At 42.6% G+C, this 13804-nt stretch overlaps 2 protein-coding genes across 3 annotated transcripts in view; one reads left to right on the forward strand and one right to left on the reverse strand.

The window, feature by feature from the left end:
* The window catches only part of POLR1A (RNA polymerase I subunit A), a 74232-nt gene extending 61196 nt beyond the window's left edge, over positions 1-13036 (reverse strand). The window contains exons 1-6 of the mRNA XM_043603894.1: positions 12927-13036; positions 10093-10297; positions 8831-8980; positions 5979-6086; positions 4872-4957; positions 4648-4751 (exon numbers count right to left, since the gene is read on the reverse strand). Of these exons, the coding sequence (XP_043459829.1) occupies positions 4648-4751; positions 4872-4957; positions 5979-6086; positions 8831-8980; positions 10093-10297; positions 12927-13003 (730 nt within the window). The 5' untranslated portion in view covers positions 13004-13036. The remainder of the gene's footprint in view (positions 1-4647; positions 4752-4871; positions 4958-5978; positions 6087-8830; positions 8981-10092; positions 10298-12926) is intronic.
* A 189-nt stretch (positions 13037-13225) lies between these two features.
* The window catches only part of PTCD3 (pentatricopeptide repeat domain 3), a 28042-nt gene continuing 27463 nt past the window's right edge, over positions 13226-13804 (forward strand). The window contains exon 1 of one of the 2 annotated variants that reach the window (XM_043603901.1): positions 13226-13561. In XM_043603901.1, coding sequence (XP_043459836.1) covers positions 13461-13561 — 101 coding nt within the window. In that variant the 5' untranslated portion in view covers positions 13226-13460. The remainder of the gene's footprint in view (positions 13562-13804) is intronic. The other variant, XM_043603902.1, reaches the window with a different exon arrangement.

Below are 13804 nucleotides of genomic sequence, written 5' to 3' on the forward strand. Positions count from 1 at the left end.
TTTTTAGAGCAATATGAAACTTGGATAACAATTAGTAGACGCAGCATAATTTAACTAGTCTCTCTTAATAGGCATTTAAACCATTTCCTACTTTAAACTATTTAATACTGTGGGTATGCCTAATTCTTAAAAGAAAGTTGTGAAAGTGGAACTGCTAGGTCGAGGAGTCCACACATTTAAAATTTTGATTCCTATAACAGCAAAACATTTCAATCAATTAATGCAACTGAAGGGAAGTGTGGGTGTGCAATGAAGAGAGCTTTTGACCTTCAGGGGTAACCACAGCATTAGAAAGCTATGTATATTCAGTGGGAAAACACAGATTCCATTAAGCTAAACAATTTGTGGGCATTGCTGAAAATGACTATCTGAACTTCCTCTCCTACTAAACAGGTTTGAAGGGCTGAGGAAGATCAGTTGAACTTGGCAGTACTCCCCAGCTCCCGTCCCAGTAGCTACCAGTACATGACACACTCCACTGCAGTTTCATTGCTGGGAAGGCTGACTAGAACTAGGGTTGCTCGTTCAGAGGATCTTAGAGTCAGAAGAAATCTGTGGGATCTTATCTCCTCACATGGGCTGAACCACCCTAACATGACACTTGTACAAAATGATTTCTGCCTGGATGGGGTTTCAGAACATCCCTACCATGGGTTTCCTTCAGCTGTAAGGGCTGCTATGTGACAAAGGGGTTGGAAAGTCAAGTAACTCGAGGAAGACTGGATCATGGTGGAGTGTCTTGGCTGTAAGGATTCTCATTTTAAAATGCTCATGTGCATCGTGGGGCTTGAGGAGCATTCACGAGCCTAAGCAGAATTTTACAAGCTTATGGTGCTCCTCATGGGACCACTACTACATAGCAACCATAGAGGCACAGGTCTCACAGGACGGTTCCCTTTGGCCAGGAACCCTTGTTCGGAATGCTCACCTGCTTCCGTATCACCTGCTCCCTGAAGTTACTGACCTGTGTCACCTGCAGCCTTCTCTGAGAGCAGAGGGCACGTGGTCTCCACCTTGGCACTATGCTCAGCCATAGGCATGGTCTTTGGCATGAGGCTGTGTGCCCAACAAGTAAATGTTTGCTAAGTACTGAAATCCCAATCCTGGAACCACTGAAAACTACAGTCAACTTGTTCCTAATGCATAGAATTTTAGGAGGCACCACCATATTCTCATGGCCGCAGTGAAAGATTACTTCAGAAGAATGCATTTGGTAACAGCAGCGGAAGGCTCCTTAACTGCTAGACATTTGCTCCCAAGAAACAATTATCTTCTGGAATGCCAACTATTTTCATTTTTAATCTATGAACATTTTCTAACGCGTCCTAAGGGCTAGAACAGCAATTCCCAACCTTAAAAATGGTTTCAAGGGCTGTTTATAGAAAAGATAGAAAAATCCACCTTTGTGGTTAACTGTTAACCATTAAACAAAATTAAACAGGCTTTTAAATGCAGTGTGGTACCTTGGATTGGATCCTGGAACATAAAAAAGGACGTTACTGGAAAAACTGGAGAAATGCAAATTGTCTGTAGTTCAGTTAATAGTAGTGTACCAATGTTAATTTCTCGGTTTGGACAAGTATACCCTGGTGATCTGAGATGTTACATTAGGGCACACTGACTAAAAAGTACATAGGAGGGGCACCTAGGCGGCTCAGTCGGTTGGGCAGATGACTTCGGCTCAGGTCATGATCTCACAGCTCGTGAGTTCGAGCCCTACATTGGGCTCTGTGCTGATAGGTCAGAGCCTGGATCCTGCTTCAGATTCTGTGTTTCCGTCTCTCTGCCCCTCTCCTGCTCACACTCTGTCTCTCTCTCAAAAATAAATAAACATTAAAAAAAAAATTTTTTTTTAAAAGAGTACACAGGAACTCTCTATACTATCTTTGCAACTCTTCCTTAAGCCTAAAATTAGCCTAAAATAAAAGGACACAGATAAAAATCTGTGTCCTCTCAAGTCTCATGTGTTAAAATCCTAATTGCTCCCATATGATGGTATTGGAGATGGAGCTTTTGGGAGGTGATTAGGTCATGAAAGCAGAATTCTCATGATTGGGATTGGTGCCTTTTTTTTTTTTTTTTAGAGAGAGAGAGGGCGTAAGTGAGGGCAGAGAGCGAGAATCCCACAAGGGAGGGGGGAGAGGGAGAGAGAGAGAGAGAGAGAGAGAGAAAGTGGGGCTCACCAGGGGCTTGTCCTCACCCAAAGCAGGGCCTGAGCTCACCCCATGTGGGACTTGAACTCATGACCTGAGTTGAAGTCAGATGCTTAACGACAGCCACCCAGGTGCCTGGGATTGGTGACCTTATGAAAAGACCCCAGAAAGCTCCCTTGGCCCTGTCTGCCATGTGAGGCTACAGAGAGAAGGCAGCTGTCAATGAGGAAACAGGCCCTCACCAGTCACCAAATTTGCCAGCACCAAAATCTTGGACTTCCTGGCCTCGAAACCCATGAAAAATAAACATTTATTGTTTATACGCCACCCAGTCTATGATATTTTTGTTATGGCAGCCAAATGGACAAGATAGTTATTTACTCCAACCTTGCCAGGGAGTCCTCGATGTAAAAGATTATGCATCTCTAAGAACAGAACTTATTTCCCTGCCTATTCCGTATTCTTGAGCTCTGGAATAAGGTTTAGTAACAATATGCTATGGACTTTCACTTATGAAATCTCAACTGTGGGCAAGAAGTTTTGTTATTGCCACGTATAGAGTTGAAAACAAAGCTCCAGGAAGTGACCTTCTCTAAGCCACTCAGCATAAATAGCAGAGTATCAGTCACAGGTTAGGCTTTTTCCATCCAGGCACACTGATTGCATCACAAAAATGAGCAGTTAACATCTATAAAGCACAAACTATACGACTACAGGGGGCAAGCACTGGTCTTGGTTCTTAAAATGGAAGATCTTATCTAATCTTCACCACCTCAAAAGAAAAAACAAAAAAAAACGTTTAAACAATCCTGTGGCTACAAAAAAACCCAGAAGACATACAGATACCACAGATATATAAAAGATGCTTAACATCACTCATCAGGGAAATGCAAATTGAAAGCACAAATGAGCTATCACCTCACACCTGTCAGAATGGCTAAAACAAAGACAAGAAATAACAAATATTGGCAAGGATGTGGAGAAAAAAGAACCCTTGTACACTGGTGGTGGAAATGTAAACTGTTATCATCACTGTGGTAAAGAGCACGGAGGTTCCTTTAAAAATTAAAAATAAAAATATCAGGCACTTCGGTGGTTCAGTTGGTTGACTTCTGATTTCGGCTCAGGTCACGATCGCACGGTTGTGAGACTGAGCCCCATGTCAGGCTCTGTGCTGAGAGTGGAGCTTGCTTAAGACTCTCTCCCTCCCTCTTCCTCTGTCCCTCCCCTGCTTGCAAGCAGGCAGACTTGTGTGCACTCTCTCCCTCTCTTAAAAAATAAAAAATAAAAACAAAAATACCATATGACTCAGTAATTCCACTATCAGGTATTTAACAAAAAAAAGAAAAGAAAATTTGAAAAGATATACTCACCCCCATGTTTATTACATCATTTACATTAGCCAAGATACAATAGTAACCGAAGTATCCATCTATAGATGAACGGATAAGGAAGATGGGATGAAGACATATACAATGGAATATCATGAAGCCATAAAAAGGATGAGATCGAACCATTTGCAACAACATGAACAGACCGAGAGGGTATTAGGCTAAGTGAAATAAGTCAGATTGAGGAAGGTAAATACCATATGTTTCTACTTATAGGTGGCATCTAGACAAAAATGAATAAACAAGAAGTACCAGAACTATAAATATGGAGAACTGATGGTTGCCAAAAGGGAGGGGCGGGTTGAGCAAAATAGGTGAAGAGGATACAGGTTTCCAATTACGGAATGAGTTTAGTCACAGTAATAAAAGGGACAGCACACATAGGGAATACAGCCAATGATACTGTAACAGCGTCGTATAGGGACAGATGGTAGCTATACTTGCCATGAACATGGCATAAGGTATAAATTTATCAAAGCACTAGTTAACACTTGAAAGTAATGCAACATTGTGTCAACGATGCTCAAGTAAAATTTTTCTATATAAATAAACAACGTTAACAGTAGAAGTACTAGTCTCTCAAATGTTTTCCTAAGTACCCTAATGGCAGATCAGAGCTGAGTAGGAGACACTCTACTCCAAGAATCTGAGTACACAGCCAGAAGCAGCCTGTAGGAAGCATTAATGTTCTGTGAATGCTCAGTTTTCCTGTAAAACTCACCTACATTTTTTACACTTTACTTCAAAATAAATCCACACTTCGTTGACAATAAAATGATTCTAAATATCTGCCAAGTGGATTCCTTCTTCCTCAAAAATCTTCCAGAAAAATGACCGCCTGAGGCAAGACAACCTCATTCAGCCCATGGGGCGCTGCCTCAAAATGTAGGTCAGCCTGTCAGTTCTGCATGAGAGGCGAGGGATGAGCACTAACCAGGGTCCCCTCCAACCATTAAGAGGCCTGGACAGCACCTCTGCTGGCCCGCCACAAACACGCAGGTGAGAAACATGTGGTAATGAGCAGGTATTCCCAAAGTTTGAGACACACCTGATGGCCACATGTGAAACATGTCCAAGGACCTCCCAGGGCCCAGCCTGCTTACCCAGGCGCTCTGTGTCCTTCTGGTCAGCTTTCCTGTGCACCATGGCTGGATATGTGATGGTCAGTTTGCTGTTGTGCTCCTTTCGGACAACTGACCGTCCAGTCCTATGTATGAGAACAGTTGTGATTGAGGAGAGGAAAACCTCAACAAGACACTGAGTAACAGCTGTGAGTGACGGGCCAGAGGCTTCTGGGGAAAGGGAGAGACAAGAGCCCAGTACTCACTTGCAGTGGGGACATCGCTTAGCACTCATGTGTGCCTTCCAGAAGGAAGCAATGAGTTTGCTCCTGCTCTCACAAACATTTTTCACCTGTTGCGAAAGGGCAAAAAAACGTTGCAGTACTATTTCATTTTACTACATTCATTCATTCATTCATTCACTAGATTCATTTTACTATTTCATTTCACTACACCACATATTCATTTTATGATTCTTACCTTTTTTAAAAAAAGGAGTAAGCTACCCTCTTAAACATTTTCCACAGAACCCTAATATAGCCAAACTCTACCAATTACTGAGTGACTTCTTTAAGGCTTAAATTTCCTCATCCATATGTGGGATTAAGACTGACTACCTCACCAAGCTGTTACTAAGAGAAGGAGCCGTGGAATACAGTAAGTCCTCAATAAATGCCAGTTAATTTAAAACAAACCTCTCTGCATGCAGCTACTATACCACCCCTGCTGCCTCCCTCAGATGGACATCAGGGTCCTAAGAAAGGTACATCCACAGTTAAGCTACATAAAGGGGACTGAGCCTGGCTGCAAATGAAACTTTTTCCTGGGAGCTTCTGTAACTTCGCTAGGATTCTACCCCAGACCAATTATTCAGAATCTCGGGTGTGAAATTTGGGCATAAGGTGAGCTAGATTCTAAGATTAGTACTTCAAAGATTAGTACAGGTTGATTACCTATGCCATTCGTTCAACTGTTGAACAAATTAATACTTACCCAGGTGCTGTAGGGGCGGGGGGTGGGTGAGGAGGTAGCAACAGTTTAGTGTTTGAGAGAGAGAAAGAAGAAAAGAACACAGACACCACTCTCAAAATGAGACAGTATTTCACAACCTTGCTGGACATTGTACCTAAACCACCTAATTTCATCTAATCCTCTCATTACTCCTGCAGGCAGGCATTAAACAAGAGTACACAGAGGCTCAGGAACAGCAATGTAACTTACAATGTCACAGGCCTCTAAGAGGCAGAGCTGGGATTCAAATCCAGGTCTGCTCTGAGAAGCAAAAAGTATATACAAATTACAGCGCAGAGAGAACTATGATAATTATACCAAAGACCAAGTGTTACAGGAAAAGAGAGAGATAGGTAACTCACATGTGCACCATGGGATCCCAACAGATTGTTCTGTACAATATGGGTTGTATATTGTTCTAACTCTTCCTGAATTTCGAAGGCAGTAGGATCAGCGTTTTCTTCTAGAAACTGAAAAACAAAGCGGAAAACCATACTATTGAAATAAGCAAGTGTCTGATTGCAGCATCATGGGGCCAGCCTCTCCTAGGGTGGGAGAGTTTAGTTGAAGAGAAGGAAATTTCACACCGTGCTGTATTTACAAAACAGTAAGGCAACACTGCTGTTAAAATAAATAAATAAAAAAATCAAAGAATATCCGGCTCTGAGAATGTAGGCTAGGTTATTCAGACAAACCGAAAACTGAAAAGAACCAAGATAGGACACGATACTCCAAAAAAATTTAAAGCTCTGAAAAGCCGAGAGGACAGTGAGGAACCTGCCAGACTGAAGCAAAGCCAGGAATCTAACAGGTCGCACAGCACAGGGCCATGTTTGCTCTGGTGCAGTGCTGCGGCACTGCCCAGCTCCAGGGCGGCCCTCGGTGCAGTTGTGTCCCCCTGTGGAAGGCAATGACACACTTCTGCGATGCTCCCTGGAGCTGTACAACACGGCAGTCCTAACCTTGGGAGCATTTTCCAACTCACTCATTTTGAACTTCTTATTCTGAAGGCCTCAAATGATGAAGAGGACAGAAATCAAAGCCTGGAGTTAGTTCAAGGACAGAATTCCACCACACAAATACAGGAAGCTGGGAACCCAAAGGGTTACACCCTTAGGAACCAGACTGGGCCTGATACAGTACTGCAGCCTGGATTCCAAATGTTTGGGCAGCCTAGGGAGCCTTCAGCTTTGAGGCCTACGATGGTCCCAGGCCACCGTGCACATGGCAGAAGCAATAGGCATCCTCTCTGGAGAAAGGCAGTCCTATCCTAGGCTTCAAATCATTCCCACCAATAATTTTCTAATTATTAAAAAAAAAAAAAAAAAAAGAAAAGAAAAAAAAGACAAAGAAAAAGAAAAACCTTTCAAAAACAAGCACACAAGGACAGAGAAGAGATGAGGTTTCTGAGGACTTGGACAGTAACTTGACAATGAAGGTGACTATATGGGTGATGGTACTTTGTAACTATTTGTTAGACTGTGTGATTAATGCATTTCTGTGTGTATAGTTTACTAAAGAAAATTTTTTAAGATAGTAATCATCATGAATAATTTTATGCCAACAGATCTGAAATTTTCGATGAAATGGACATATATCTAGAAAAAATAGAACTCACTCTGAGTAAAGTTTTAAGAAAATCCTTCTCTCTCTAGGACATATGTGACCTTGGATTAACTTTTTTGGCTTTGTTCCCTGGAAGTCATGTGTGCTTACGTGTGCACATGTATGCGTTATGTACTGAATCAAATCAAACTTCCAATTCCAGTCCAATACCACAGGATTAATTCTGGGCCTTTTCTCTTTCATGTATCTGTAACTCCCTTCTCTAATAGTATGAAGTCTGGCCTACCTTATCCTTAAAATATGTACTTACTGGATCAATCTCCCTCCCTGTATGTAAACCCTCTCCCAACAAGGCTGCCACCCCTCCCATGTATGGCTCTCACTCGACTTGGGGTCGCACCCCACACCCCACTCTAAGCCCCCCTCCTTGTGGCACCCTCCTCATCCTATGTAGGTGCTCACATCCCTCACTGGGCCATCCAGGATGGGTACCTTCTGACTTGACTTGCACACTTGCAAACTATGCTGAGCTTTCATCCTTAAATGAACATCTTCCTCACCCTATGTGACCTCTGATATTCCATGTCGGTCTGCCCACACATGCAGGTATGTTCTCCCCTTGAATGCCTGTCTCATCAAGCTTGGGCTCTGACATAAGGCCACAGCTCTGTGTAGAAGCTCTGCCCACCCAACGTCTTTAAGACTGAATTATTCGGGAAAGGAAGTCGAAAGGAAAGGTAAAAGGTTTCCCTTGTGACAAGAAACAAGACAAGGATGGCTGCTATCCCTTCAACATAGCAGTGTGGCTCCTAGCCACCAAAATAAAGAAAAAGAAATAGAACATGTAAGGACTAGAAAGAAACAAAACTGCCAAGATTCCCAGATGATAGGATTATGTTGAAAACCAACAAGAATTTATAGGTAAATCATTTAGAATGACACACTTCTGCCAGGTGGTTTCATAAAAAAAAAAAATCAGTAATATTTTGATCTAGAGACAGAAAATGAATTTTACATAAGACACTTACAATAGCACCAGAAAATCTGAAGGATTTTTTTCTAATGAAGACAAAAATGTCTCTGTGATAGATTTGGTGGTCCCCCTGTTATCCAAGTAATCAAACTCAGCATTACCAATAATAAAACAACCTGACAGTATGTGCCTCCTGAAATGATACAAAGCATCCCCGTATGGTGTAGGTTGTATTCTCACCAAAATGTGAAGCTAGTAAGGAAAAAGTCAGACAAATCCAGAGAGTAAGAAATCCTACAAGACAATGGGTCTGAAGTCTTCAAAAAAAGTCAATACCATGAAAAACAATTTTCCACATTAAAACATCCTACATTAAAACAGACCAAAGAAACATAATAATCCAAAGCAATGCATAAGCCTCCACTGGCTCCAAGGTCCAGAAATGAAACCCACTGATGGCTAAAGTGGTATTAAGATGTTGTTTTCATGAACATTTCGTCAATTTCTCTCACGGCTTCACGTTTTCACACTGAGCTGTTGGTATCTAGTGAGAAGACGTAAAAATCAAATGTTCTGGTGACTTATGATGACGAATCTCAGGGACAACACACAAACAGCTATGCTCTGAACTGCTTCGGCTTGCCTGACTGCCACAACAGCCACCACCCCACCTACCCTGTTCAGAATTCTCTCAAGCTCGTAGACTGCTTGTAGGGCCCCGACTTCCAGAACTCGCAGCTGGCAGACTAAGAGGTGAATCACAGCCCGGGGGCAGGTCAGCATGTGACAGTTTAAACAGGAGCCCCGGAGCAGCAGGTAGAGTTTCTGAAGAGAGGGAATAAGAAGAAGCAGGATAATTAGAGACACAGTTCGACAAGGTAATATTCAAAGTACTTAAAGTTTTTGTTAGGTAGCCAGTTTACTCCTTTGAGAATTCCACTTCACCTAATGTACCTGGAAAGGCCTCTGTGGCCCTATGAACTAGATAAATATTCCCCTCTATTTCTTGTTTCATGGTTTCATTTTAATGCCTTAAAAGTTGAAATTTAGTTTGGGTCTGAGTTAGAGAGCTACCTTCATATTATTTAACTAAATACCAAATTCTAATTTCAGTATTTAAATATTTAACTTAAAATATTTAATATTTGCAGGATGCCTGGCTGGCTCAGTATGTGGAGCGTGCGACTCTCAATCTTGGGGATGCGAGTTCAAGCCCCATGTTGGGTGTAGAGATTACTTAAAAATAAAATCTTTAAAAAAATAAATAAAATATTTAATAGTTTAGTTAGTAGAAGTTTAGTTAAATATTTGGCATTTAACTAAATACTGCATTTAACTAAGATGATTCTCTTTCCTCAATACAACTAACAGACCAAAAAAACAACACGTATACTGTCATCTGTAGAGTTTGAAACAAATCCTGGAGGCTAGGCTAACTGACATAAAAAAGCTGAAAATACACAAATAGGACTCTAGACAAGAGCTTCATTCTTAACTCACTGTCTGGTCTTCTGGGCTTTGCTCATCTTGCAACCAAGCAAGAGCTTACAAATCCATCAGAAGAGCTCAGGGAGGCCTGGAGAACTCCAAAGTTTTCCTACTGCCAGGGAGATTCTGCCTGGATTTCTGAAGGGCATGAAGCCCCTGAAACAAAGTGTAGGGGATGAATTCAAATGCTTTTTCCTCCTATGTGAACAGAGGCTATGGCTCTTTTCAACTGGAATCAAACTGAAATTCATTTAGTTAGGGCTACAAGCCAAGTTGAATTTACTGGATTTGGCACCTTAAGGTTTTAAATCTCATGGTAAAAAGCACTTTAACTCTGTGTCTGGAGCTAACCTCTTTAGGCACCTCTTGTGAGGCCAGGAGTGCCCCTCACAAATCCCACCAGCAGCTCTGAGACCCACGTGTACAGGGCAGCCCAGGGCAGAACGTACATCAAAGAGGAGAGGGTTATACACTGTAAGCGGAAGCTCAATGTGGCCCAGGTGGCCAGGGCAGCTGTTGAAGTCCTGCACACAGGTGGAGCACACCTCTTTGGAATCCGCAGGGCCCAAAGCTAAATCGTACAGGCCGTTCACTGATGGGTTTCCCAGGCTGTCCAGGTAACGAGGGTTCGTAATGGACTTAACGCTTAATTTCCTAAGGAAATAAAAAAGACCAAGGGAAAATGAAGGTTACTCAACTTCTCAAAAAAATTTTTTTTTTTGGCACTTCATAGCTAAATGATGATTCCACATTTATTTCCTCAGACATGCTGACAGCTTCAGAGGACAGAATCTGTGTATGCCTTGCTCACCACTGTAGCTCAGCACTTAGCACAGAGCCTGCACGCTGCATGTGCTCAATAACTACATGCTGAATACGTAAGAGTGGTAAAATATGTAAAAAACAGATTTAGTGCAAATCTTGCGGAGTACAATGGGGAATATTTACAGAAAGTAGTTAAGTGCCTACCACGTGCTAAATGCTTTACAAGCAGCATTTAGTCTGACTTCACCCCTATGAGATGAGCATCACTATATGCATTTTTCAGAGGAGGAAATTGCAGTTCAGAACAGTTAGGTGATTTAATCCAGGTGACACAGCCAGGATGGGGGGCGGGGGGGGAGCACGGTGGAAAGAGGCAGGATATTGACCACAACTAACTCCAAAGCCCACATAGTTCAGTGAAGAGAAGATAACCCGCTAATTCCCATATGCAGAAGTAGTAAATTGAAATTAAACACAAATATGCAGACCCTTGAGAAGTATAACCTAAGTTATACTAAAAGTTCACTTAAGTCAGCCTAAAAGTTATACTAAGTTCACTAAAAGTTTCATCACAGTATTTTGTGTTTGGTTTAAAGGGGGCTCCCACAGAACTCCTAACTACTTTTACCAAAGTACATTCATGCCAAGTTTGCTTTATAAATTTTTTTTGACTTTGGAAATAAAGACAGTTATCCAAATCTCACAACCTAAAAAAAAAAAACAAAAAACACTGTTATTATTTAGCATTAAGTGAGTATTTTTAGGTCAATAAAATTCTTTGGAAACATAATTCTTAAGGGCTATAAAATCTTTCATTATGTAGCAATTAATAATTCATTTAACCAAGCTCTATTGTAAGTAGGCTTACAAAACCTATCTGCATAAAGATTTACACAGGATACTTCAAACTTCTAATCATGTCCTAGGAATATAATTATTTCCTCAGTGAACTGGAATCCCTGAATCAAAGGGTACAAAATGTTTGAAACTACTGATATATTCTGCTACCTTGCATTCTAGAAAAGGTGGGTTAATCGTAGATTGCCAGTCTTAACTAGCACTGAATCTTAGCACTTAATCTTTCCAGGGGCACCTGGCTGGCTCAGTCAGTAGAGCATGAACTCCTGATCACAGGGTCCTGAATTCGAGGCCCACATTGGGCGTGGAATCTACTTAAAAAAAAAAAATCTTTCCAAATTTCAGGTGAAAAAATGCTACTCCACCATACATTAAAGCTTATATATTTATTTTGAGACAGAGAGAGCACGAGCAGGGGAGGGGCATAGAGGGAGAGAGAATCCCAAACAGGATCCACACTGTGGAGCCCAACTCAGGGCTTGAATCCATGAACCATGAGATCAGGACCTGAGTAGAAACCAAGAGTCAGATGCTTAACCAGCCGAGCCACCCAGGTGCTCCATTTTAATTTTTTATTACAATATTTCTTTTAAACTGCTTTAGTCCTTTACTTTTAATTAAAATCTTAATGGTTTCATTATTGTCACGAGCTCCTTACACGAGGACCTTAATCTTTTACTATAATGGTGGCAAATATTTTTCTCAGTCATTTTTCACATTAAAGCTTTTTTTAAAAGTAAAAAAAAAATTTTTTTTGGAAGAGAGAGAGAGAGACACAGCGTGAGCAGGGGACGGTCAGAGAGAGAGGGACACACAGAATTCAAAGAAGACTCCAGGCTCCCAGCTGTCAGCACAGAGCCCAACAGTGGGCCGAACTCAAGAACTGAGAGATCATGACCCAAGCCAAAGTTGGAGGCTCAACCAATTGAACCACCCTGGCGCCCCTCACATTAAAGTTTTAAAAATTCTTTTAACAGTTTCCTTGAGATATAGCTCACATACTACACAACTCTTAAACCGTTCGCTCAGTGGTTTTTAGCTTATCTACAGAGTTGTACAATCATCACCATTAGTCTATTTAGAACATTTTCATCCGTAGTAAAACAAACCCTGTATCCATTAGAAGTCATTCTCCTTGTCACAGAAATAAAAGAACCTAAAAACAATAAGGTTCTGCAAATAAAGTTTCGAGGGTGTAGCCAACAAATGATACGGTGATCAAAATGAGGACTTAAGAGAGTCCCTTGATTTAGCAACTGGGCAGACAATATAGGGGGTCCTAGCAAAGAGAATGTCACTTAAACTGAGTCTTGAAGGATAATCATTTTGACAAATTGCGTTCTTAACCACGTCAGGGACATTACAGCAACTCTGCAAACGCTAATTACCAAGGAAACTGATGGATGGGAACATTGCAATGTGGGAACCTTCATTCCCCCCCCCCCCCCCCCCCAGCGCAAACTCTAACCTAGCCCCACCGGGTTCTAGGCAGTCCACGCCAATCCACGACGTTCCCGGAACTACGGGTCCCAAAAGGCCAAGCGCCACACAACCACTGACTCGGAGGATAAACTGGGCGCAAGACCTTTTGGGAACAGTAGTTCATGGCGCCAACCTCAACAAGCAGGCTCTGCATGCTTCCTCCCCACCATCTCCTTACTTGAGCTCGTCGGCCGAATACATCCCGAAGGAAATGCCCTGCAGCCTCCGCCAGGGCATGGTCTTCGAGCCCAACATCCTTCACGTAAGCTGCGAGTTCTGACACCCAGAGAGAGATTCCAATGACCACGGGCAACTTAACTCAGCCTAAAGCCCGCAGCCACCATGTGATTTACATTCCGCTTACGCGCGAGAAAAGCTCGCTGGAATGAGATTTACGTGGACGAGACCACTTTCACGGTAGGGGGGGAAGTAATTTGACGACTTTCGCTCATTTACTCGCCCTCTTATTTTGAAAATAGCGAAGAAATAGGTCACTAAAATAATCGTTTTGGAAAGTTTCTCCGAGGAAAGCGAGGCATTTTGATCTTTTAACTTCCGTAACAAAGTCTTTCAAACCACGAGCTTTTAACCTATTTCTTGATTGATTTTGTCTTGTTCCGTCTCAGCCAATAGCCGAGCTATTCCCCGCCCCCGCCATGGGGTGATCCTGAAGGTCACGCTTTCCCAGAATGCTACGCGAAAAAAACTAAAGATGGCGGCGGTAGCGTCGGGTCGCTGTGTCGGTGTCCGCTGCAGGCTTTGCCTGATGCTGACGGGCCAGTGGACGGGTCTGTGTGGAAAGGCCTCCAGCAGGTAAGAGACGCTTGGGAAACCCAAGAGAAAGACCGTCCCCCCCCCACCCCCCCGCCCTCGCCCCGGCCAACCTCGTCCTGTCTATCAGCTTTTCCCTAAGAGCTGTGGAGCTAGGGACGATGGAGGGGGTTGCGCATGCGCGGTTTCGCGGCCTTGTGCTTAACCAGGTGTGGGTAGCTGGAGTCCTGGAAAAGGGCCCCAGGCTACTTTGGTACGATGTTACTTCTTGGTTGGTTGGCTTAC

Source organism: Prionailurus bengalensis, chromosome A3 (assembly GCF_016509475.1).
Source record: "Prionailurus bengalensis isolate Pbe53 chromosome A3, Fcat_Pben_1.1_paternal_pri, whole genome shotgun sequence".
Lineage (NCBI taxonomy): Eukaryota > Metazoa > Chordata > Mammalia > Carnivora > Felidae > Prionailurus > Prionailurus bengalensis.